The 26,221-nt window shown below is 46.0% G+C and overlaps 1 protein-coding gene across 15 annotated transcripts in view; it reads right to left on the bottom strand.

Annotated features, from left to right (window-relative positions):
- The window catches only part of DNM1 (dynamin 1), a 110,078-nt gene that overhangs the window by 39,048 nt on the left and 44,809 nt on the right, over positions 1-26,221 (bottom strand). For 10 of the 15 annotated variants that reach the window (XR_004376143.2, XR_004376141.2, XR_004376142.1 and 7 more), the window contains exons 6-14: positions 24,807-24,967; positions 20,273-20,415; positions 20,058-20,193; positions 16,927-16,994; positions 15,647-15,785; positions 3,918-4,004; positions 3,614-3,684; positions 2,111-2,162; positions 147-158 (exon numbers count right to left, since the gene is read on the bottom strand). Coding sequence is in view for 11 of the 15 variants with exons in the window: in XM_032797882.2 (XP_032653773.1) it covers positions 147-158; positions 2,111-2,162; positions 3,614-3,684; positions 3,918-4,004; positions 15,647-15,785; positions 16,927-16,994; positions 20,058-20,193; positions 20,273-20,415; positions 24,807-24,967 (869 nt within the window). In the remaining 4 variants the exon portion in view is untranslated. Of the gene's footprint in view, positions 1-146; positions 159-2,110; positions 2,163-3,613; positions 3,685-3,917; positions 4,005-10,837; positions 10,977-15,646; positions 15,786-16,926; positions 16,995-20,057; positions 20,194-20,272; positions 20,416-24,806; positions 24,968-26,221 lie in introns of all 15 variants that reach the window. The other 5 variants (XM_032797878.2, XM_032797885.2, XM_075060468.1 and 2 more) reach the window with 3 other exon arrangements.

Below are 26,221 nucleotides of genomic sequence, written 5' to 3' on the forward strand. Positions count from 1 at the left end.
CCACTTCATGTATGTCTAACATTAGCTGCCACTTCCCCCCATTGCAGTAGCAGGTGAAATGGTCCTTGTGCTGTTCCTGATCCTGATCTCCCCAGATGCATCATTAATGCTCATTAGCACAGCCTGCTGAGCTGTATTCTACTCACCAGGATCTCATCCTGCAAAGGGGAACCATAGCAACAGCAGCAGAGAAGAGAGGAGAGGAGCAGAGAGAGGAGAGATTGTTACTAGGAAGGGAGGAGTGGAAGGAGGAAAGAGCCTCAAAAATTAATCAACAGAATCTTTTACCAAATTAGCATGTCAGCTGCGAAAACATCAAAGACCTCAGGCCCCAAAATAAAATCTGCTAAATGAAATGAAAGCTCAAGCTAGTTACAGGCAAATCCACAAATGAAACAAAAAAGGATTGACTCCTAGAGCTGTTCCACACCCAGGGCAAAGGCAAGGTACTCACTGGTGCCCTTCAGAGGATGGTCTCCCTGCAGCTGGGAGATACCCAGTAAAGCCCTTAGAAATAGCCTCCGGAGAAGCAATGATCCAGCTGAACCTGCCAACCAGCCTTCCAGCAACTCTGAAGCTCTAATTGTGTTTCAGGGAAAGGTGGCCAAATACATTTTGAAGATGATTCACTCCAGATGAGAGTTTGGGGTTGGAAAGGAAGAAGCTGTTCACCTACATTCTTCGCTGGGCTGCTTTTGTACCCTCCTTTTGTAGAAGGTACCCAAATCTCTCTGCAGACCTTCCAGGCTAGATAACCCTGTGGTTCTCCCCGTAGGTCTAGGACAGAAAGGTCTTCTTTGCCCCTCTGGCTTTCTATAGCACGTATACTCCATACAGGGAGGCAGTAGGGACTTCACATTCCATTCATTATTTTCTCCCAGGAGAAAGCTCCACCATGAGGATGCCCACCCAAGCGGGGCTGATGAATGCCAACAACATCTCCCTGAGCAGGTGGCTTTAAAGCCTCCCGTTCAGGTGGAACTTGCCTCTTCCAGAAAACGTGAGCCCAGAAGTTCTGCAAATTGCCCTTTGGCTAGCAGACAGTGAAGACCATTCATGTGGTCAAGGGAGACAACTGGGAAAGAAAACTCTGTGGCATGGCAATTTAGAGGTGGATCTGGGGGAACTGGAGGGTATAGTTTGCCCCAGTTTTTGATAGGACTATAAACTTGCATCAAGACCCACCAAATCAGAGAGCATTCTCCAGCTCTCGCCTGCATAGAAAGGTCAAGCGCAGCTGGGAGAAGTGAATGACACATCCAGGGATGTGAGCAGAATTAACACTGACATCTGCCACTATCCAGAAAGCAGTGGCTTATATGGCTAGACCTCTGATCATCCCCCCTGCACTTTCAGCTCTTTATTGGACGGTTTGATAATTTAACTGTCTAGCGTGTGCTGGTCCAGTTGTAAAGCACGGTGAACCCATCAGGAAAATGCAAGGTCACCCAAAGAAATGGATGAAACTCGAGATGTTCTGGATTCTGTCCAGTACCCAAGGCCAGGATGATAGTGGAAGGGGACTGGGTCATCATATGCAAAGTGACACAGTTTCGAAACCAGTTCTCTACTGCAAGGATCCCAGCGTCCCCTCTTTTAGAGAGTCTTGCACCCTGCATACCTCCCTGCACTGAGTAAAGTCTGCAGCACCCTTCCTTTGAGCTCTGATCCTCAGCTAGGGCAGATGTTGCAAGCCTCTGTAATCACCTTGTCAATCTCCCTTATGTGATTCTGCTGGGCCAGCTCCTCCATTCACTTACTGTTAAACCCAGTGTGCGCAAGAGACAGCGAAGAATATGATTTGGCCCTTGTATTTAAGCAGCTAATAGACATCCACAGTCCTAGTCTTACTGAAGGCAATGCCAGCTCCATACATAATAATTGTTCTTTTGCAGGAGGGAAAGTCCATATTCTTCCCCTTTGTCCTTCCCACATGCTTCCCTAATCCCATACATTTCAGGGGGGCTAAAGTTTCTCTCTAATCTTCTTCCCATCTGCCTCTCTTTATACCTTTGAAGTGTTGCTGTGTCTGGCTCAACATCTGCTCAACTGAGAGCCTGTCAAGCAAGGTATGTGTTCCTCTCGCAGCCTCAAGCGGGAAGGAACTTACCTGGTTGCCAGCTGTCTTCTTCTTGCTCATCTGGCTGCTCCTCTGTTGAGCGCTACAAACAAGATGAGAGACATTCAAAGCCCATCCAACTCCTTCTTCTTTCCTGATTCCTGCTCCTTCTAGGCTTCCGCAACAGCACATTCAAGCTTCTCGCCCTCAAGTTCCAAGCCCTGTATAGCTCCACCTCAACTACATCTTTGGTCTCAGCCTCACCTACTCAAACCCTTGCTCCCTACGCATCTTCTAAACCAACTGCTGACCACCCCCTCTCTATTCTTCTTCACTCCTGCCTTCCTTCTTTCTCCCATGCCACCCCCCAGGTTTGTAACTCCCTCCCTCTTCTCATGCAACCACTTTCTCCTCCGTCAAACCCCGCATGTAAACAGGTCTTCCATGAAGCCTTTCAATATTAATACACAGAAGAAAGGAGTAAGACAGAGAGCTCTGCAATGTTTTGAGACCACAGCACCTGCTGGTCTCTGTAGCATTTTGGGACATATCTTGACCTCAAAATGCAAAACAACCTTTGACAGTGATGGCACCTCGGTCTATCCCTGTATGTCTGAACTGTACTGTCTGTCTAAGTTACAGCATCATCTCCTGGGGACAGAGACAGGTTTTGCTCTATATTTTGGAAAACATTCAGCACACTAATGATTCTCTATGAACAATTTTATAATTCCACCTGATTTTTAATCTTTGTCCTGCCTGGTTGGATATGATCATTCCCTGCCCTTCCCTAGCCCCTTTCACCTGAGATCTCACTTGTGCTTTACAAACACAAATACTTAGCCTCATAAACTCCTCTAGGGTGAGTCAGCGTCATTATCTCTGTTCTATAGATGGGGAAACTTAAATACATAGGGATTAAGTGACTTGCTCAAGGTCAAACAACAAACTAGTAGCAGAGCCAGGTATAGCATCCAGGTCTCTTGGGCCACCAGTCCATCCCTCCTCTCAGTGGGGAATGACATGGTTGATATGCCAGCCACAGCACTGTTGACTTGCTCTAGCTTTGGGTTTCTTTAATTTCTATCATGACAGCTCAGTGCTCACTCTTCTGTGCCACATTGGAGACCTAGCTTTACTCCTTGCTTCCCAAGGGGTCTGGGGGTGAGGGGGAAGGGCATGAGGAGGCATCACACTTAACCCCAGACGACAGGGTGCCTCACAACAACCATCCAACCAGTTAAGTAGTGAGTTGGCCTTGTGTGTGGGGGTGGGCTGAAGTGAGACACAATGAAGTTGGGGGGTGTCAGGACTCCATGGAGAACTGCCCTCACTTCCAGGGGAAGAGGGAAACCTATTTCTCTCTTTACCATCCTGCACATTATACCTCACTTCACCCTCCCATCAAAGCCAGGGTGGAAAACTGCTCCAAACTCTCCATCCATGAGGCTCTGCAGCCAAGGCCTACAGCCCACCTACCAAAGTACACACAGAGCAAGGCTGCAGGGGAGCAGGGGCAGGGGGAAGGAGGCAGTTCAGGGCACTGGTGCTTACTTGGCAAAGCCAATGAAATCCTCGTGGTTTGTGTTCATGTATGCCAGTTCGATGTCTATCAGGAGCATGACCTGGGGGGGGCAAAGACACAAAGAAAGTGGGTGAGAGACAAGGGATGGGTGCTATAAACACAAAGGCAGGTAGCAGAAGCCACCACTGAGTTGCCTTATGGCTCTTCTCAGCCAACACCATCTGAGCTTTGGGAGCGTTCCTCACCAGATCCCAACTTTACAGCAAAGGCCCATCTCTATCCTCATACTGTTCCCCTAAAGGCTCCCCCTCAGACAAGCCCTGCAGGCCCTACCTGATCCTTGGTCCTGCCCTCTCGCTCACGAATGTGCGTAGTAACAATCCGATCCATCTCCTCCCGCAGGTGAGGGTACTGGCTGAGCTGCAGGAAAGAGAAAACATGTGCACATGGGAAAGTGGGGCAGGATCTGGGGAATAACATTCCCCTCCCAACCATAACAGGGGTCTTAGAGGGGTAAAGGCACAGGAAAGCCAGAATTGCAGACAGATTTTCCCAAGTTCCTGTGGGGCCAAAGATCTCACTCACTGTGCTTTGAGCTTCTTCAGAGAACAGCCCTTCTCCTTAGCAGCAACCCCCCTATCCTGCAGGAGACCAGAGTACTGCCAGTTCAATTTGTTCTACATAGCGAGGGGCCCATTCCCATCCCCAGATCTGAACATACCCAGATTCTGGCATGTCTGAAATCCCAGTTTTATGGCTTAAGCCCATGGCTGGTTGTATCCCAATAAGCCAAACGACTAGTTCTCTGAAGAAGGTCAGCATCTCATTGGTAACGTAGGAAAGCGATGCCACAGCAGTATTTCTCTGGCTTTTGTCTACATTCTTTTTAAAATCTGCAGCAGCAAGTCTCAGAGCCCAGGTCTACAGACTTGAGCTCGCGCTATGGTACTAAAAACAGCAGTGCAGATGTTGTGGCTTGGGCTCTTAAACTCCCTTCTTGGGCTTCAGAATCCGAGGGCCAGTCCGAGCCCAAACATCTGCACAGCTGTTTTTAGTGCCTTTGCGCTAGCCCACCACTGCTATGGGCTCTAAAATCCAGGGTACTGTGTAGATATACCCCCTGACACTAAGGGGAGCATCTTGGGTGAATATGATTAAAGCTGGTCTCACATTAGCTGGGTCACTAGTGAACAGTGGCCTGCCCCAACGAGCAATGCCACAGGTGAAGACGGAGGGCATGGCCAGCCTTTCAGGGAACCAGCCTTCTCTCAAGGAGAAAGCAGCAACCCTGGACTCTACAGGTGCTCCAGGTGTGTGGCTGTAGTATTTTACTCCCCTTCTGCACTCCCTTTGCATTGGCACAAGGGACTGGAGAATCAGAGCCAGCATTTGTGTCACGGGTAAGCCCACTTTGCCACTGATCGCTTGTTTCACACCGTGAGAAGCGAATTCAGTTTGCAGCACACAAACAAAAGGGAGTGGAGAGGCACTGTCACCTGCAGTTGTTCAAGGGGGAGAATCCATAGAGATTGTGAATGGGAAACATGACAGTGCAAGCCAGGAAGCTGAATGGGGGCCCGTGGCAGCCCTCTGGCATTCAGGCAGCACTTCCTTTATAACAGAAAAGTGCCACAGTATTCTATAATAAGGGGACAGTGGTCCCAGTGAAATCAGTGAGAGTTTTACCATTGACTTCAGTGGGATTAGGCTTTTGTTCCTAAATGTCACATCCCACAGCGGTGCTACTGCAACATTTGGGCCAATCCCTGGAGATGGCAATCATTTTGCTTTCTTCCTTAAAAAACAAAGTAAGCTCTTTGGGTCAGGGACTGTCTTTTTCATTTGATATGTGCACAGCACCTAGCACAAGGGGCTCTGGTCCCTGATTAGAGCCTCTAGAAGCTATTGTAATAATCATAATAATAATTAGGCCCCTTTATTATCCAGTTAATCATTCTCTACTTAGCATTTAACCAACATGAACCAGTCAATTCCTGCACCGTTCCTGAGAGGAACATGTGCTACTATCCCTCACTTCACTGAGGAATAGTGAGATAAAAGTTACTTGCCCAAGATCACACTGTAGGGCCCCAATCCTGCACTAACCTCAATAGGGCAGCACCCATGTAGTCCTCAGTGCAGGATCAAGGCCTAAATTAGCTGAAGTCTCAACTCCGGGCCAGTTCATTCCTTTCTCTCCTCCCTCCCTGGAAAGTTGTTTTTTTTCCCCCTTTTGTTTTATTATTTTGAAATATTTCAATTTGACCACTTAATGCCAACTGGAATTTTCTGACATCATCATTATTACCTCCTCCTTCTATTTTGGGCTTCATCTTTGGCCATGTCTCTCATTTGACTTAGTACTGCACTGTCTCAATTCTGCTGATCTGATGGGGGGGGGGGGATTAAACCTGATTTGACCTTTGGATTCTTATAAACAAAGGACTATGACAATATGCTACAGGAATCAGCCCAGACCCTGCACAATCACCATTGGAAGCTAGAAGGTATAGGGCAACTACTGCCAAGTACTGAGGTATTTGGGTCTGCTTCACCACTACATCACTCCAGGTTTATTGCATCACTGTCATGCCCTTGAAATCAATGCAGTTGCCCTGGCAGTGGATCAGGCCCCTCTCTTAATAAAGGACTCTTCTGTTCTGAATGTCACTGGCTCCAGATTGATAGGAACAGGCTTTCCGCTCAAACTGAAGGTGGCCCCATGTGGAAACGGGCTCCCCTCATACTTTGAGAAGGGGCATATTAGGATTTCTCTTGGATCTTTATAGTTTAGGCTGCTTGTTGCTTTAGAGGGAGAGGCAGCACTTCCTGTTTTCTTCTGAGGTTGAGGGGGTGATTCATGTCAAAGAATCAAAAACAGGAAGTTGGAAAATCTCTAAGCAAATCTCAGCTTCTTTGATTCAAGAACAAAAAAATAAATAACACAAATAAAGGCAAGGTGAGGTGCAAAACAGTCTCAGTTTATTCAAATCAGGATCAACCAGCAAAAGTTACAAGCAAAAGAAACCAACAGCACCACATTCACAAGACGTCATGCAGGAGGCCTCACACCTCGGCATGCGTGGGAGAAGCAGGGGTGGGCAAGAAGGGGAACATTGGCCATGGGATGTCATGTCCACTGGGGAACATGCAGTGGAACGCAAGGGGTGGGGGTAATGCCAGCAGTGCAAGCAGCACCCAGAAATGCCATGACTCTGAAAGACGGGAGAGCAGGTGACCCTGCCAGGGGCTCTCAGCCGGTCTGGGATGGATTTCCACACTCAAGTGGGTTTTCACTCCTGCCCTAATTGCATTTTCCTCTCCAGTCATAATGTAAGCTCAGGACCTTTTCTTAAAACAGCCTAGCCCCAGGGAAATCCTCATGACACAGCCGTAGGTCCCTATCCTTTCTAACACTAAAGGTCCATCTCTTAGGCAGGAATCTTAAGAACTCTAACTGAAAGGATCCTGATTTGTAAGGCACCCTTTTGCATTCATAAGGCTCTGCTGTGCAGTTTGGACACAGAAAGTTCCTGCTTTTTTAAATCCACCAGAGGGGATGCTATATTCCTGGATCTGCTGGCTCTGATACTCTGCCTCCTCACCAGCTGAATTTCATGCAGTCTCAGTTGCATAGGGTATTCTTGACTATCTGTTCAAAACTACTGCATGATGTTGCTGTGTGCTGTGAAAAACTCTCATTACACCCCAGAGTAGGCTGATTTCAGTGGGAGATGAAGAGATCCCTAGATGAGCAGTGTTAAAGCATTTTGAGATCATTCAGGATGGAATAAGAGATTATTATTAACAGCTATAATAACTAAAGATCCGTAGAAAAGACAAAGCCATCTGTTCTTTGGCACCTTTGTGAATATGGCTTAGCCATGTGAAGAGAGACTAGTCATTGACTGCTATCAAAGAGACAGCCAAATTTTGAGATGGGGGAGCAATTAGCAGCAGTTCCTTACATGGCCTGATTCTGATTTTATTTACACCAGTGAAATCAGGTGTAGCTCCCTTCAAAATAGTTTTTCACAGCACACAGCAACATCATGCGGTAGTTTTGAACAGATAAAGAATACTCTATGCAACTGAGGCTGCATGAATTTCAACTAGTAGGAAGACAAAATGTAGCTCCCCCAATGTCCCGGAAACTTGGATTAACACTCCTCTTATGAAAAGCTTTGTGCGTCTTTAATAAACACAGAATCTCAATTGTATGTCTCATCTTAGAGGTAGGATAGGCTCCTAACACTCTGGTAGGAGGTTGGGTATTTTACCATGACAATTCCTGCAGCACCTAAATTTTTCTTGGAGGTCTCTCATCCAAATATTAACTAGCTCTAACCCTGCCTAGCTGGAGATCAAGCAAATGTGCAGCCCAAGATGTATGAATTAATGGACAAGTACTACACATCAATAAGTCCTCTACACAGTTCACCTCCACAGTGTTACATCATTAGAAAGTGTCGCATGCAGCCTACCCTACTGGTAAATCTGTCCTTCAGGCCTCCAGAATTTCCCATCTTGATTCTGCAATATCTGTCTCCATTGCCCCCTCCAATCCATACAACATGCTGCTGCTGAAGTCATCTTCCCTGCCAAACATCTTGATCATCTCTCTCTCTCTCTCATATACACATACTTGGAATTCTGTTCTCCCCTCTGCTCCCCCATCCAATTCAAGCTTCTTGCCACTGTTTTCAGAGCCCTACATAGCTCTGCTCCCCATCCCTGTCAAGCCTTATTTTGTTCCACATCCTCTGCTCTACTAATAGCGACGCCCTTGATGCTCTATTTATTAGCTTCTTGCACCATCATCTCTGTTGCTTCTTCCACATTGCCTCCTATGCATGGAAAACCCTTCCTGAACTCACCCACAAAGCTCCTACCTTCCCAGCATTTAAATCCCCCTTAAAGACTCACTTCTGCTATGCTGTCTATGAAAAATCTAGTTGACATGTATATTAACTTAACTGCATTTTGCCAAGATGAGGGTTATCGCACCTAGATCACTCTATTTATATGTTGAACCCCTCTCCCTAAACTCTATTTGAATGTATGTCTGTCCTCAGATTGTGTGCTCCTTCGGAAGGGACTTTCTTGTCTGCTTGAAAAGCACCTCACCCACTGAGGGCACTGTCGCGAGCAATATTAATAAATCACTTTAATAATAGAGACGTACAATTCAAACCTGCCCCAAATCTGGATTTATAGGACAAAGACATTGGACAAACATCAATTCCTCGCCTTTGGTGGGATAAAGGGCTCAGATTTGAACCTGCCATTCCCGAGAGTCCAGGCATTTCCATCCTGATTCTGTAGATGTCTAAGTCAATTACACAGATGGAGGGAGCAACCTTGCACTGGCCAGGCAACAGAGGAAAGTATTTTCCACCTCTAATTTTTAGAGACCAAATTCTGCAGTTCTTGCTCCAGCAAAGCTTCCATTGATTACAATGGGACCATCTCCAGATAAGGACTGTGAAAGGACTGCCGGATTCAGTCCAGCCCTAGCTTACAGGGGATTTTCTCATCTTCCTCCCTCATCATTCCCTGGTGACAAGCTCTCTTCTGTCCCATCAGCTACATTTCCCTCTTGCCTCCGTTCCTATTTTCTGTCGCTCGGAGGCCTGGACATGGAAATGCACATCCTGACTGTACAACTCCATTATTTCATCTCCACCCTAGAAAATCTCTGCTCTTCCTTTCCTCCTCCAGTGCCAAATCTGTCCATCCTACCATGACAAAATGAATTTCAAAATCTACAGAAGGTGGATGGGTAAGATCCCAGTCATCTGAGCAGGGTGTCCCACTGTAAGAAGTTAGCGTCCACTAATACTGAGATTTTTCTTTTCCCCCCCTCTACACTGATTTCTCTCCCCTGAACACACAACTCCAATCAGAGACAGAAAAACATCAATGGAAACAAACCAAAATCACTATAAGCAAAAATGGGGGGAGGAGGGGGAAGGATGGAGGAGTGTCTCCCACACTGAGCTGGAAAACAGGAGGACTTAGAGAGAGAAATCCTTTGAGATGGAGCAGCAGTGCTTGAGGGATGGCAATGACCAAAGTGCAGTAGCTGCCGAGATCAGCCCTGCTGAATACAACAAGGTCCCTTCATCTGCCAACCTCCAGCTCTTGGCATTCTGAGCTCTTAAATTTATACTGGATTCTCCCTTCTTTCCCACCTGTCTCTTTCTAATCCCTCCCCCCAAACCTGGGATTATATATATTGGCCAGCTCAGACCCTCCAATGCAGAAAAGGGATTGTGGGTAATTTTTATAGAGGTTCCTAACTAGAACAAGAGATGCTGCCCCTTTAACTCACTTGGCAGAGAAACTTGCCCAGCTGGGCCGGGGGGTGCAGGATTTTAGTCCTTCCTTGGCAAATTATTTTAGTTAGTCTACCTTTCTATTTAAAGAGGTGTGTGGCGCCCTCTACTGCACCGTACAGGCCTAGGAAACCAACCCACTTTCCACCAGACATATACTAGCGCATGTGTGATGGCCTCTACTTATTCAAATGGGTGGTCTCTTTTTCCACTTTGCTGCTCTTTAAGCTACCCTGGAATTTGCCTCCTTTCCTTTGCTTTGGGGCAGGGAAACACAGCACAATAGTCATCCTTCTCTCTTTACTAGCATAATCTGTAGTTAAAGATCAGCAGGAAGATGAGACAGAGAAGATATAGAGCTCTGTCATCTGGATGGAGGCTGGGGTTATGCCCAATAATCCGGCAGAGGGGCCTGGATTCTTTTTATCTTTTAAGGCCTCTCTCTAACTTGTTTCTTGTTCTAAGATGTTTGGATTTCCAGCTAGGCAGCGACAAAGGGACACAGAAAGGTTTTCAATGTGCAATCAGGAAGAGTAGGACGAGAGGCTTGCAAGGGGGTTTATTCTACACCAAGCTGCATGCCAAGGGGCTGGAGTGAAGAATGGGGGCTGGCTAGCAAACAAGCAGCTGTAGCCAGCTGACTTCTGAATTCACAGCAAAAAGATCCATCAGCCAGGGCCTGATCCCTCTCCCCTACTTTTTACACTGCTTGGATGCCTGTGGGCTGCTTCTTTCCATCAGATGCTTATTTATATAGTAGAACCTGACTTCCATGGCTGTTCTCCTTGTTCTCACCAGATTTGTTGTTGGTCCCCTGATGTGAGCCCAGGCCTTGAAGGGTGTGAGGAAAGGGTATGTGTGTGAGAGAGAGAGGAGTGGTGCTTTGCCCTTTCTTAATGTTGTTGGTTTCTTTACCTTTTCGCTACACTTTCTGATGGTGGATGTGAGCTCACTCACTACCATATCCACACACTTCAGACTCGGCTCCTTCAACTTCTGCACCTGCTTTTTCACTATGGCTTCAAAAGCGAGGTCAGGCGTGAAGAGACCCGTTCTGGATGGCGAGGGGCAGGGAGGGAAGAAGCAACAAGGAAGAAAGAAGAGCAAAGCAGACAGAGGCAGAGAGAGATTGAGAGAGAGAGAAAGAGGAACAGAGAGAAGAGAAAAACACAAGGCAAAATGAGAAGTGAGATTTTGGTTCTCTCCACAGATAAATCGAAGCAGGTGAGCATTTGCACCAGGGCCCATGTGCTGCCAAGTATCAGGGGATTCTACAGATGCATGGAAATGGCACAGTGGGAAGGAGCAGACAGAGTAGGTGAAACCATGAGCTACAGAGCCCAACAAAATGGATGAGTGGATGGATGCATCCAGGAATCCCTCTCTCAGAGCAAGCCTTCTCCACAGGCAATGAAGGCTGAACATACCGAACCTCTCACTCTTTTCTTCGCCTGATTCAGTCTCATTTCCCTCTGCTGTTCCATGGGTCTCTTCTCCTGCCTTTTTACCCACCAGCTTTATCCCTTTCTTTTTCTGCTTCCCATAAGTTCCCCCTAGTCCATTCCATCTAAAGCTGGACTGCGTAGGGGTGGGGGCAGTGGCACAAGTAGAATTTATTTCTTACTGGTACGCTGCACATAGGCAACTCATGGGAGGGACACAAAGGGGGGGGCACATGACCCTCCACATGACTCCTCCCCGCTTCACTCCCAGCCCCGGGCCCCCACACTCTCCGTACCCATCCCCATCCCATGTTACTGGTGCGGGGGGAGATGGACTCTGTCCTCCTGCTGTGCCAGATACAGACTTCTGAACTGCAGGGCTCTCTGGAACCACAGTGGCAAAAGGAGCAGAATGTGGGGCCACAGGGCGGCCCCACGCCAACAGCTCCTCCAACACAGCTGTACCGCCCCCAGCCCCACCTCCAGCCCTGTCCACTCGCACAGCTGTACCACTCCCAGCCCCACTCTGCCCCCAGCCCTTCCACACAGCTGTGTCTCCTGACTGGGGTCTGTATAGTCTCGCCAGAGGACAGAGATGGGGCCGGGCTGGGAGCAGTACAGCTGCGCTGGAAGAGTTGCTGGAGTGGGGCCGCCAGGCAGCCCCACGTTCTGCTCCTGTGTCCTTCTGTTACAACATACCAGCAATAAATATCTTAATGGTGTAGCGTACTGGACCGTATAGCCCTATTTGAACCACTGGCTGGGGGTGGGGCTAGGTTAATTTTTGTCACTCAGGTTTCAGTTTTGCATAATCATGGGTGATATGGATTCAACTTCCTCACTCCAAGTTTCAGGGGTTCAGATAAACAGTTCCAGTTATGGCCTGTCTCTTTTCCCATTCCTCCTCTTTCCTGCTGTAGGGAAGGAAGTTGAGCCCTAACAATGAACCACATCCTGAGGCCAGTGAAATGTATCTAAGTAATTAGGAAGGTGGACTCTTCCTAGAGAGCTATCACAATTACTTCAAATAGCCCTCCTATTCCAGCCTATCTGAAGAAGATGTTGTCAGACTGACTGAGGTACAACTTTCAGGGTTGTAAAAATACCAAACATAAGATCAGTAGAAATGTTTCCACAATTATTTTTTAAAATCACAATGAATACAGTTTTCCTGTTCCAGTGTTTGCAATTCAGACATCGCAACACTGAGGTAGTGCATGGGAACCAGAAAGTGACTAGAAATTAAAATGAAACTTAATCAGTCTGTTTCAACATCCCAGATGAGAGAAACACAGGGGTAAACAATCAGCAGGAAGAGTGCAGCACAAATTAAATTTTTAAAGTGTGACCGAGGTTAATCAAATTCGGGGGCTATTAATAACACACACAAGGAAATTTGTTTTTAATAACTCATCATCTTTAACCTGACAGTGCCCCCTTTAAAGCTTCATCGGCTGGACAAGTGGTCTTTGTGCTGCATTGTCCCACAATGGCAGGGGCTAGTAGTGCTAGCTATGGATTTCCTGTGTGTTTCAAGGGATATTGTCACAGGACATTTTTCCTATCCAAACATACTGTGACTAAACCAGGGGTGCCTGGAGCTTCTGACCAATCCTTAGCTAGATTCACAGTGAATGTAAATCAACATAACCCTATTGAAATCCACAGAGATTTGCAGATTTACAGCAGCTGAGAATCTGGCCCCTGGTTGTTAATATGGAGGTGCTGTCCAGAGGTACTTCAACCCCAAACATACATCAGTGCTCCATCTTGATCACAGCACCCTCACCCATGCATTATGTCACTTATAGCTAATGTGAAAGGCTACTCTGTTCATGTTGGGATGTGTAATTTCCATACTACCCATCTCCACCCAGGTGGATGTCTCAGAGTCTGGCAAATTGCCAATAAAGTCCTTTTTTGGGTAAAGAGTGGGTTCCCTTAAAGTTAAAATGGCCCCTTCATGTCTCAGAAAATATGTTCCAGGTCTCACTGCCTATTCAGAGATTCAACCTGCCTGCTAAGTACAGTATAGCTCCTTTAGATGTTTCATACAATATCTGAGTCAGGCTCAGTGGATGGAGCCTGGAAAAGGGACCCTCACACAAAATGTCCCTTTAGCTACCTGAACATTTTAACAACAACATTTGTTTCTTTAAAGTAAACAATGTTACCACTCATACTTGTGCGCGCACACACACAACATGAACTGCAGCCAAACTCAATCTCTAGCCTTTGAACCACTATGGGACCCAAGCGCGCTACACTAACAAGAAAACACCTTAAAAATTATGATTCCCTCCACGCTCCCTTCTTAACTGAGACGATGGTCTGACCCAATATCTCCTGCTATAACTGACTCCCTCCCCCAGCTAGATTTGTTCCTCTTTGTCCACCTCTTTCCAGCATTCCCTTTCTTTCCTATGTGTGTGTCACTCTGTGTACCACACCTGCCCTGTCTCCCTCACTCCATTAAAGGTGGCTGTGGAATACTGAGTTCTCGTCTTCTCTGTCCTATGGTCTCTTTCTGTCCTTCCTGATTTTTACATTTCCGTCTCTCTTGGGTACCACGTATCCTCGAGGAAGGAGGAATCTGTCCTTCATGTCTGTAATAGAGATAATTTCACTACTGGTGAAAATTTATTCCTCAAGGAAAAAGAAAGAGAAAAACAAGACAGTGAAGGTGGATATAGAGACAAATGGGAAGGGAAGAAAGAAAGACAGGGAAAAAGATTCATAGGGAGGAAGAGGGCAGGAGTGATAAAGACTTAGATGATGATTGATGGATGGTAAAACTAACCAAGGGAGCATTAAGGGGATATGAAAAGTGGGCCCTTCAGATCCGGTTACTGGATCTGGGTACTTGGCAGCCCAAAGGTCTTTGCTTACCTGTCACCAGTACTAAGGGCAATTTTCTGGGTGCTCCCCACAGCTACATACCTCAACAGAAGACAGCAGGATAGGAAAAGAAAGCTCCTCCCAGCATTCTAAAAACCTGAGGAATCTGTCACTGTCTGTCCACTTTGCTCTCCCAGTCTGGACTGGGACAAAGCACACGTACGTGAGCCTGAGCACCTCTGCAGAGACCTCCAAGCAATGCGGTCTCTTGCAGAGCAAACCTGAGTCTCACCACTCACCCCCGCCTTTTTTTTCTCTAAATTCAAGGTTTCAGTCTCCCTTGGGAGCTTCCAGTAATGCTTTCACCCAGTTACCTGCTCCCGAATGGCCAGCAGTGATCCCGACATACCAAGAGTCTCCAGTGCCCACACTATCACACTCTGGCTGAGATGCCCTTTCACCAGGACCTGGACCTGTCTGAAGCAGCAGACCACGGCTGAGAGGAATGGCAGGCAGTCTCCCCATCTTTCTCACACTGCTTCTCAATATTAAATCTAAGGCCAAACTCAGACATGAGAATCGCAATATTTGAAGGATGGACAGAATTATGACTGGCTCTCTCCCACATCCCCACTGAATTCCACAACAGTCAATCAGAACCCAGAGAATGAAACCTCCAGGGCACCCCCACCACAGCAGGAGGAAGGGAAAGGCAGGAACTCAGGTGAGAGTGGACACCTCCACTTTCCTTCTTCTCAGCCATTTACTGCTCCTTCAAAACAAGATACAAACCAAGCCAATCAGAAACCATGCCAAATTCCACAAGCTTAGGAACATCTCCCCGCAGGGAAGCCCCAGCTTGATCATTCCACATTAGCAAAGCCTACTTCATCTTTGACTCTTGATTCTCCATATCTGAGAGTTTATGTACCCTTTTGCTTGCGGATGGTCAATCAGGGGCCAGATTGGATGATACAAAGTCCCTAGAATTTCCCAGGGGAAATCTATATCCCAGACTCTGACTTGAAAATTAAAATCAGAAATTAAATTTAAATCAGATATAAACCATCAGCCTCTAGGGGAAGAAATAACCTTGGCTGTTATAAAGAGTTAACGCTCATGTTAGAGAGCCAGTGGAGTGGGTCGTGTTTCTGGAGTGGGGATGTGGGAGGAGACCCCAATGTTCCAAAGACACCTCTAATGGAATGGTGGAGATGGCAGCAACCCACTCCTATCAGCTGTCTCATCTCTTTCTGATTGGCTGGTTGGCTGGAATGCCCCAGGCTAGTATCACTCAGGTCTAGTCATGCTGCTGAGGAGGTGGTTAGAAACATCAAGTTTCACTGCAGGCAGCTCCTTGCCCAGATCACAGTGCTGTGCTTCAGCCAGCGAGCAGATGGGCGGGCAGGTGTTAGCGTGTGAACTCCATGTTCCCTCCGGTTACCTTCTTGGTGCACTGTCTAACGGTATTGATTAACTCCGAAATGACCATGTCCACGCATTTCAGGCAAGGCTCTTTAATCTTCTTCACCTGCTTTTTCACAATGGTCTCAAAGGCCATGTCGGGCGTGAAAAGACCGGTTCTAAACACCCAGGGCGGGGGCAAGACAAGGCAGGAGGGGAGATAGAGGGGGGCAAGGAGAATGTCACAGCATTACACACACATTTCAGAGCAGGCATTTGTATCACTGACACCCAGCTCGTTGGGCTGGAGGAATCATAAAACCCATGAACAAAACCTCACTGAAATCAGTGGGAATGGAGGCTGCTCAACACTTCACAAAACTGGTCTCTTAGGTGAAAATGACCAACACAGGGACCAACGCTAAGCTTATGTACCACTTCATCCTTTAAGGTGGGGGCCTTTAGGGTTTAATGCAGACAGGTGAATATTATCCCTAGAGAGTTTAAAAAACCCCTTTCTTAATTATAATAAGGGAGCAATAAATACTAATAGTAATATTATTTCCCAAATGAGCCTGGCTAGATCAGATGGAATAAGCTGAAGGAGAAGAAAATAAACTTGTCAATATCTGATCACCTGCTTGCATTCTCCAGCGTTTAATAGCGATTCTGAGGGGTGCTGGGCTCCCACAGTCCCTACTGACCATAGGGGGAATCGCAGTATCTCAGCAGCTTTCAGGTAAGGCTGCCTGTTATGCCTCATAAGACACCCATCATTAATCTTCTCTAACACAAAAGCAAAGATGTTAACTCACCATTCATTTGGGACCCGGTCCTGCAAAGTACTGAGCACCCTCAGCTCCCATTGAAGTCACTGATGGTTGAGTGTGCTCAGCACCAACTTGCAGGATTAAGTCCTGGTAGATCTGGGATAATAAATTAAAACAATACTATAAGAAATTAAAAAGGTGTATAGGGGGTGTTTAGCATCCCTTCCTATGTCACTTCCTCTTTCTCCAATGTGATGTCACTTCCTCTTTCTCATACTCAGCACAGGAGATGGAAGAAAAAGGCTGATCACCAAGGCAATTTTACCTTTGAAGCTCCTGCAGCTCTCACATGGAAACAGAAAGCAAACTGATTTTGATGAACTTTAGTACCTCCCAATACAAGATTGTTCAGCTGTCAGTGCCCCAGGCAGGTGTTCCCTCCCGTCTTCTGACCTACCGTACCTCTGAAGTCTTCTCAACTTGGTTTGGAAGGTCTAGAGATATTTACAGGGCTGTGCAGTCGTGGGCCTGCCTAATGCATGATACATGCCTGATACCATGGATGTTCTTGATGGCGTAGCTGATCTCTCGCCGGAGCTCCTTCTCATCAAACTCCATCTGCACCAGAAGAAAAGATTGTGAGAAGGGGCCTGGCAACCCATACAGAAGAGCACCATACAGATATAGAGGAGAGGGCCCCTACCAGGTCATGACTCAGCCTTGCAATATGGAGGTGTGAAGGAGGAGTGTGGCCTGTTGGCTGGAACACAGGAATGGGAGTCAGGAGATCAGGCTTCTGTTCCCAGCACTCACATGCTGTGTGAACTTTGGAATCCCAGCTTAGGGCTTGACTGTCAGTGTATATCTACACCCAAGCTGGAGTTGTAACTTCCAGTTTGGGTAAATGTACACGTTAGCTCCAATTGAACTAGTATGATAAAAATTGCAGTGTGGCCGTGGTGGCATGGGCAGTAGGTCAGACTAGCTGCCCAAGGATGTACCTAGGGTCTCAGATGGGATTGTACTCAAGCAGCTAGCCTGTCCCGCTATCTGTGCTGCTGCAGCTACATTGCTATTTTTAGCATTTAGCTCAATTGAAGTTCACACATGTTCATCTACCTGAACTGGAAAATATACCCCCAGTTCCAGTGGACGTATCCTCAGAAGTGCTGCCCAGTTCTCATTGACTATACAAATGTCCTTAGAAACAAAAGACAAAGGGAATGAGATATTAAAATATAAAATTGTGTCCCAAATAAAGTATTTTCCCTTCCAAGGTTTGCATGTGATCTCAGCAGCTGTTTTTTCCAATATACACATAAAAACTGGATTTCTTTCTCACACAGAAAAGTTATAACATCATCAAACACAATGCAGGCTCTTGTCTTTCACTGACAAGGCCTCAGCATCTCATTCAAATGGAAAGAATCAACATTTAAATACTACTACGAAGTGAAAATACAGGCAAGCCAACCCATAAGGGGAACAGATTGGCTCCTGCTTGATCTTCTGTTCTGAAAACCATCATGAAAAGATATTTCATCACCTTTTCCTCTGGAGCTTTTATACATTATATGCCAGATTCTCCCATAAAGTGGAGCCTCTGTGTGTCTCTGCTAGTGCAATTTGGCCCCAGGCACCAATGCATGCAGTCGCAGGAGGACACCACAAGAAGATCCTCTGGTGGTGCTAAATCAACAAAGAGGCTTTTACACGACCCACTTCTTTGCTGCTCATGTAGAAGTGAAGATGTAATGTGGTTGTAGCAAAGGAGGCATAGTTAGAATGTCCCTGCATCCCATTGATCTTTGGTTGTGTTTTCTACCCCTTGGGAGTGTTTACGAGTCAGCGTAAGTTGCAGCAGCCTTAGTTTGGTATTAGCTTGGCACATCGGGACCAGCCCTGCCCACAGCATCAATAGGATCAATGGAATGCAGTTTTCAGGTCTCTCTGCATCTACCCCCAAACTACATTGTGTGCAGATCAGCCAGAGGCAAAGATCTGACTGTACCTTTTTCTCCAGGGACATTCAGCTGATCAGAGACTCTTTGGTTTGAGGTAAACAAACTACAGTTTCAGCATTTGGGATTCATGTAATCAGAACAGTTAAGATAAAACCCTTTTACATAACCAGGAAGAGAAAGTGAGGGAGTTCCTATGCTCTGCTACCAGGGGAGGAACTGAGGAAGAGGCCATGTTCAGATAGTGAGAAGGAGGCTGAAGAAGAGCTCAGGCTCTGGCACAGGGAGAGGGCTGAAGGAGAAGAGAAGCCAGGATTGGAGTGAGAAAGAGAGAAAGGAAGCAAAGAACAGAGAGGACTGGTGAAGGAAAAAGACAATGGCAGGTGAGAAAGACAGGTGAAGAAGAGTGTCATAAACAGATAAACTTAATAGCACAGAAGTACTTCATGTCTCTTTTGCCTGTAAAGGGTTAACAAGATCAGTGAGCCTGGCTGTCACCTGACCAGAGGACCAATCAGGGGATAATCACGAGGACCAATCAACGGGACAGGAATAACTTCAAAATCTTGAGAGAGGCGAAGTTTTTCGTGTGTGGGCTGTTAGGGTTGGTTGTTGTTCACGTCTGGGGGCTGCAATGGACGCTTAGATGTGGGCAACCTAGGATTCTCTCCAATCTCTCTGATACAGGCTCTTATACCAGTCAGAAATAGGCGAGTACTAGGTAGATAAGTAGCAAGAGTTAGGACTGATGTTTGTTTTCCTTTATTTGCAAATGTGTATTTGGACTGGGAAGAGTTCAAAATTTGTATTCTGGGCCTGAAAGGATTTTTATATTGTACTCTGTTTACTAGTCTGGGGGGAAGGTATTCCGCCAGTAGTCTAATAGCTGAAGAGACCACTGTACCATCTATACCTTCCATTTAAATTTACAAAGAATAAATTTATTTTACTGTTTAATTCCTCTCTTTATTAAAAGATTGTTGTTTAAGAAATTCCTATTGGTTTTTTTATTCTAAAGGTGAGACAAACCAGAGATGGGTCTGGATTCACCAGGGAATATGTTGAGAAGAAAAAGGAAGGGAGGGGGAAGAGAAAGCTAATTTCATCTCTGTGTTAGGATTACTGTCAATCCCTCAGGGAGTCTGACGGAAGGGGGGGAGAAGAGAAGGAGGTGGCGGAGAGGTGCATATTATCTCCATTGTTATGAGCATTTCACGGAGTTGAATCACCAGATATCGATCTATCCGGGTAAACCAGGGTAGGGCGAGCCTAGCGAGAGCACAGGTTGATGGAAGGGTTTTACTTTCCTTGTGGTAAAAATCCTGAGGGGTCTGGGTCTTGGGTTCCCCGGGGCAGGTCTTGGGTGGGACCGAGGAAGTGGTACGCAGGAGTGTACCAGGAACTGGAATTCCTGGTTGGTGGCAGCACTACAGGTTCTAAGCTGGTAATCAAACTTAGAGGAATTCATGCTGGTACCCCATCTTTTGGACACTAAGGTTCAGAGTGGGGAATTATACCATGACAAAGAGAAAGAAAGTGATGAAGGTAAAGACAAGGTCAAGGACAGAAGAAACAAATTAAACAGGAGACAGCAGATCCAAAGGAGAAGAGATGAGAAATGAGCCAAGAAGATGGCATCTGAGAAGGACAGGTGAAGAAATGACAGCAGGTGGAGAGAAAATAGGAAGGTAGGTGACAAGGATAGGAGGGGGAATGGTACCTTCACCAGTTCAAAGGGGAACCGCTCATGGAAGATGCGGTTGATCCTAGCTCCTCCAGACAGCTCATAGGTATCAATCTGGTCACCGGAGCCTTCAATACGTTTCTCAAAGTCCACAGCAAACTGCTGAACCATCCTAGGCAGAAAGAAAAATGAATGGGGGAGATTGCCAGGTACACTTCTCCTAGGAGGGACACACAGAAGGAGTCACTTACTGGAGCAGAGCTTTGGTCTTCCGGGCAGGATCATCAGGACGGAAGTTCTTGTACTCTTCCACCTCTTTCTCAATGGAGAGAAGCTGGCTCTGGAGTTTGTTTCGCAGGCCTGGCAGGGTGTCTCGGATGTGATTGGTCAGTTGCTGCAAAAGTAGAAGGTTGAGAAATGGGTTAAAAAGCCTGTGAGTTGTGATTGAACAGGACTTGCTGACTCAGCAGAAGGGCAGCAACAAAGCGGGCTACTCCTCTGCAACAGGGGGGATCATTAGCCCTGTGTACCAGAATAGGCTACTCCTATGAGCCACAGGGCATCAGTCTTGTGTGGCAGAGTGGGCCAGTCCCACTGACTGAACTAGGTTTTGACTGGGGAGAATGAATGAGATTATATCAAGGGGAAGCCATCACTGGACAGGTCATCTCTCCAGTATAAAGGAAAGAGCTAGGTTATGGATCTGTCTTTGGAAACTCCTCGGGCTTCTCTGCAATGCAGAGGAAGCAGAGAGATCAGGCAGAGCAGGGACAAAATCAGTACCTGAAATTTTTTAGACAAATTGGCCCTGCCAAGGTTCAAATATGCACAAAAGGTTGATGAATAGCACAGCAAGGCCTATTATGTGGACATAATAGGGTTGTCATGTTCCAAGAAGAAAAGGAGGTTGGTTTCTTTTGACAGTCCAGTGTCCATCTATTTAGGTACTTATGTGGCCCTCATCACCATACTATCTGAGAGCCTTGCAATGCTCCTATGAGGTAGGGATATTTGGCTTTTACAGACAGAGAACTGAGGCACAAGGTAGTTTTAGGATTAAGCCCTAAAGTCTTAGGCTGAGCAGAGACTTGAACTCAGGTCTCCTGAGTTGAACTGCAGTTTACCCAATCTCATACAGACAGGCAGCCATCAGACACAGAACTATACTAGCTAGGAGAAGTACATAGTAATAATAGTCTACACTTCCCTAGCACCTTTCAACAAAGGATCCTAAAGCTCTCACAAACATTGACTAACTGAGCCTCACAACTCCGCTTTGAAAGGGAAATAATTTGTGCCCATTTTACAGATTTATTACTGCTCTGGGCTAAAGGACAAGAAAAATTAAAATTGTTCATTTCCATAAACCAGCCAAACAAAGGGGACTTTATTTCCATTATGAGGGTGGATTTGGGAACGTATTTTACTGCAACTTCTTTAAGCTTATCCATAAACGTCTCAGACCTGCCAAATCGAACTCATCTGAGGACACCTGGTAAAGTGTCCCATTTAAGAGGATGAAGGGAGTTTGCTGTGCGAGTTTCAGCATCTTTAAAGCATTAAAACTTTAAAACTTTTAAACTGTGGGCCCTGCTGGAGTCTGGACAGGCTCTGAACTTCTTGTTTTAGGCTTTGATCCTGTCAACATGACAGAGTTAGTCAAAAAAATTGATCAATTTTGAAATATTTTTTTAATTGGAAACAAAAACATTAAAAAGACCTGGAAATTTTCTATGAATTTTCCAGTTTTTCAACAACAAAATCAGGTTTTCATTCAAAAATGGAAAATTTCTACAAAAATTTTTTAAAAAATTGTTTTTGCTAAATATTTTGTGGAGAATGCTTACCATTTTCCGACCACATGTCTAATTTTGAAGCCAATGGGACTACAAACATGCTTCAAGCTGAACACACAGCAAAGTGGTAGGATCAGGGCCTTGCTGTTTCCTTTACAATCTTGCCAATAAACAGATGCAAATGGCGGCCAGACCCAAGCACTGAACAGGAAATAGCCTGCACTGGCTCCCCCGGCCACAGGGGCCGTTGTTGCACCAGCCCGTGGGCAGGGAGACCGTTTCTCCTCCTCTCAATGCTCCCCCTGCCAGTGCCCAAGGTGGATCCTGTGGTGCTGAGGAGTGGGAGGAGGCAGCGGCTTCAGGGCCTTGTTGCCTGGGCTGGGAGGGGACAGAATGGGGGATGAGAGCCCAGGACCCCCTTTGAGGCCTGGCTCCTCATTCTGTCCCCCCCGACCTGGCTCTGCTTGACCATGGCTCCCTCAATCTGTACCCCCAGCCCAGACCCCACCCTGCCTCTCCTTGAGCCTCTGACCCCCCAGCCTAGTTCTCCTTGAGCCTCTGCCCCCCGGCCTCTGTGCCCCTAGCCTCATTCTTAAGCCTCTGCCCCCCAGCCTGTGCCCCCAGCTTAGTTCTTCTTGAGCCTCTGCCCCCCAGCCTCTGTGCCTCTAGCCTCATTCTTGAGCCTCTGCCCCCCAGCCTCTGTACCCCCAGCTTAGTTCTCCTTGAGCCTCTGCCCCCCAGCCTGTGCCGCTAGCCTAGTTCTCCTTGAGCCTCTGCTTCCCCTCCCCCATTCTGTCCTTCCAACCTAACCTGCTTGAGCCCATGCTCCTCATTCTATGCCCCTGGACTTTTCCCCCTGGAAGCCTCTGTTCCCCTGACTTGCAGCTCACCCTCCCATGTCTGAGTTGATCTCTCCACTCCCGGATAAACTCTGTACACAGGAACCACCTCCATCACGCCCTCACTGGAACACGCCAAGGTAAAGGCCTTTATCACTGTATTCCAGTATTCCTTTGACAGTAGCTCTCTATGATGTTCATCCCTAGCACAAGGGATGTGTGGTGAATGGTTTGAAAGCCATGGCTACAATGTCCTATGGTCAACTGGAATTTTTAAAAAACCTGACTAATCACAAGAAATTCCAGTTTTTGACAATCCTGTTTAAATAGTGTTCAGAGTAAATATCCAGAATTTGATTCAATTCCTTTAAAACAAACGGCATAGGTCTTTGTCTCCTCCTCTCCCCATGTATCTGAGGGGTCTTTTCAGCAAGGGAGAAGACGTGGATCTGAGAGCAACATTATCAGATTGCTAATGCATGAGATGGAAAGTACAACTGATCCCCAGCAAAACAGGGAAACTGATGACTAGGGCTGCACATTTGTCAATGCAGTTTTATGAAAAAATCAGGGAGCAGTCATTGTAAATGTAGTAAAAGTCACAGGTTACTAAATTTACTCTGACTGCTCCCTGAGCTTTGATTAAAAATGCCCTCCTCCCCCTGCCTAGTGGCACTGACCACATGCAACTGCATGTTCCACCCAGGCACTGCAATACTAATCCTGCTTGGTGACTTGGGGCAGGTGGGACAGGACAAAACATGAATGGTGCTGCGACCTGGTGCTCCAGCTCCCAACGCTCTGAGCAGGGAGCTGGATTCGAGACCACAGGACAGGAGCCATTGGGCTTGCTCTCCAAACCCCTTCCCACCCACCCCCAATCGTCTCCTGGCCCCTGGTGACCCACTGTTTGGGAAAATCATGGACAAGAAAAAAAAAGACATGGACAAACCGAAAAATGATGGTATGCATGACGTTTTTCCACCCATGACAAACCTATAGCTCTACTGATAATAAGCGATGTGTTTTTATCTATTTGTGTATCATAAGGTTTTACACTGCCACCCATCATTATACTATGAGTACCCAAATCAGTAGCAATAGCAAAGTCCATAGAAAACTTCATGGAGTCTCTGGCACTTTTCCCTTTTTGGGGTCAAAACACTGTTTGAGGGAGAGTTTTTAGTTTTGACTTTTTTTTAATCTTTAAGATTTTTATTAATCTCTCTCTCTATTTTTTGAGTTGGTAGGGCAGAAAGGGGAGTCAACGCTGACTCATTCTTATGGTGAAAAGGCTTTTTTTAAAAAGATTTTTTCACAATTTCAAATATACCAATCAGAAAAAATAGAGAAAAGTACATACGCTTTTGCTAACTTCTTTCAGTTCTACTGATCTTGGGTATGATTGAACTATAGCAATTAAAAAATTGTCAGACAAATGCGATTTGCAAGTTGATGGTGGCCCATTAAATCTTAACATATGAGGTTTTGGTTTTTATAGTTTCCTCCATTGGATGTGTCCCAGGAGAAGGCAGCCCTCCAGCCATATCAGAGTCTTATCCAAATTAATTTATAAAACAATTTTCTGATAGGCATCATTTTTAATTGAACATCCAATTAATTTTAATTAATATTACAGGACTACAAGAAATGCAATGATCTCTTGAAGCTAAAAAATCCACAAACATGATAGGCCAAGTTCTGCTCTCACTTACAGTGGTGTAAATCAGAAGGAATTCTACTGGTGTAAATCCAGACTAATGCTATTGACTTCAGTATACTTACTCTGGATTTACTGATGTTACTGAGAGCAGAATTTGGCTTTTGTGTTTAGTACATGAACCGGATTTTCAGCCCAGAGGAAAGTGTTTCCTTATATCAGGGTGTTTGAGTCAGGCACAGTTTAGTGGTCCTGTACTGACACTCTCTCCTTTTGTGACCTTGGGCAAATCAGTTAGCTGTTCTACGCCTCAGTTTCAGAGCATTAAAACAGGGACAGTAATCATGTATCGATCCATTGTGAGTATTCATTAATTCACATTTGCCAAGTGCTCTAGGAGTGTTTAGCATTGTCATGATCTTCGAGTAACCCTGGGTGACAGCCCCATTTTGGTCTGTTCTCTGTCCAGGTGGAGTCCAGCTGCCGTTACCTGGTTCAACACTTTCTGCAGGTAGGGGGTGCCCATGCGTTCAGCCATATGTCTGTAAGATGGGTGGGAGAGAAAGAACTTCCTCTCTGCAGCCAGTGCAGCCTGAATGTCCTTCTTGCCATCAATGTCCTTCTGACTTCTGTTGACCACACCAATGTAACCTACCAGTGAAAAGACCAAAAGTCAGATGGCAGCATGGAGGAAGCGCAGAAACATTGGACACAGCCAGGAGACAATCCAGGGTATGGAGAGCCTGTGATACGACACTAGGAGGGGAGGGAAAAGGGAAGTCTAAGTTTGAAAAGGGTGATTCTGCACTTGGACTTCTGGTAATGGAAGGAGGGGGAGACCACACTGGTAACTGGAACCATTAGAAACTAGTTGAAAAATTTAAACTGGAATTTCCACTAGGTTCTGATACCTGGGAAGGAAAAGAGAAGGCAGATGGAGGCTGCAATCACTACTGCTAACCAGCTAAGATTTGTGAATCTCCCATTATATTTATTTATTATCACCTCCCCTCCCCAATGCAATTATTTTTCTCATCCACCTGTTAGGCCTTGTCTTCTAAACTGTAATCTCTTTGGGGCAGGAGCTGTCATTTATTTTATCTTTATATAGCACAGAGGTCGGCAACCTTTCAGAAGTGGTGTGCCGAATCTTCATTTATTCACTTAATTTAAGGTTTTGCGTGCCACTAATACATTTTAACATTTTTAGAAGGTCTTTTTCTATAAGGCTATAATATATAACTGAACTATTGTTGTATGTAAAGTAAATAAGGCTTTAAAAATGTTTAAGAAACTTCATTTAAAATGAAATTAAAATGCAGAGCCCCCCGGACTGGTGGCCAGGACCCAGGCAGCGTGAGTGCCACTGAAAACTAGTTCGCGTGCCGCCTTCGGCACCCGTGCCATAGTTTGCCTACCCCTGGTATAGCAACTACCCAATCGGATTGTGTCCTTTAGGGCAGTGGATCTCAACCTTTCCAAACTACTGTACCCCTTTGAGGAGTCTGATTTGTCTTGTGTACCCCCAAGTTTCACCTCACTTAAAAACTACTTGCTTACAAAATCAGACAAAAATATAAACGTGTCACAGCCACAGTACTACTGAAAAATTGCTTACTTTCTCATTTTTACCGCATAAAATAAATTGATTGGAATATAAATATTGTACTTACATTTCAGTGTATGGTATATAGAGCAGTATAAACAAGTTATTGTATGAAATTTTAGTTTGTACTGACTTCGCTAGTGCTTTTTATGTAGTCTGTTGTAAAACTAGGCAAATATCTAGGTGAGTTGATGTACCCCCGGAAGACCTCAGCATACCCCCAGGAGTAAACATATCCCTGGTTGAGAACAACTCCTTTAGGGCTACCACTGTATAAATAAGGCTTCTATTTGTATTGT

Source organism: Chelonoidis abingdonii, chromosome 24 (genome assembly GCF_003597395.2).
Source record: "Chelonoidis abingdonii isolate Lonesome George chromosome 24, CheloAbing_2.0, whole genome shotgun sequence".
Classification (NCBI taxonomy): Eukaryota; Metazoa; Chordata; order Testudines; family Testudinidae; genus Chelonoidis; species Chelonoidis abingdonii.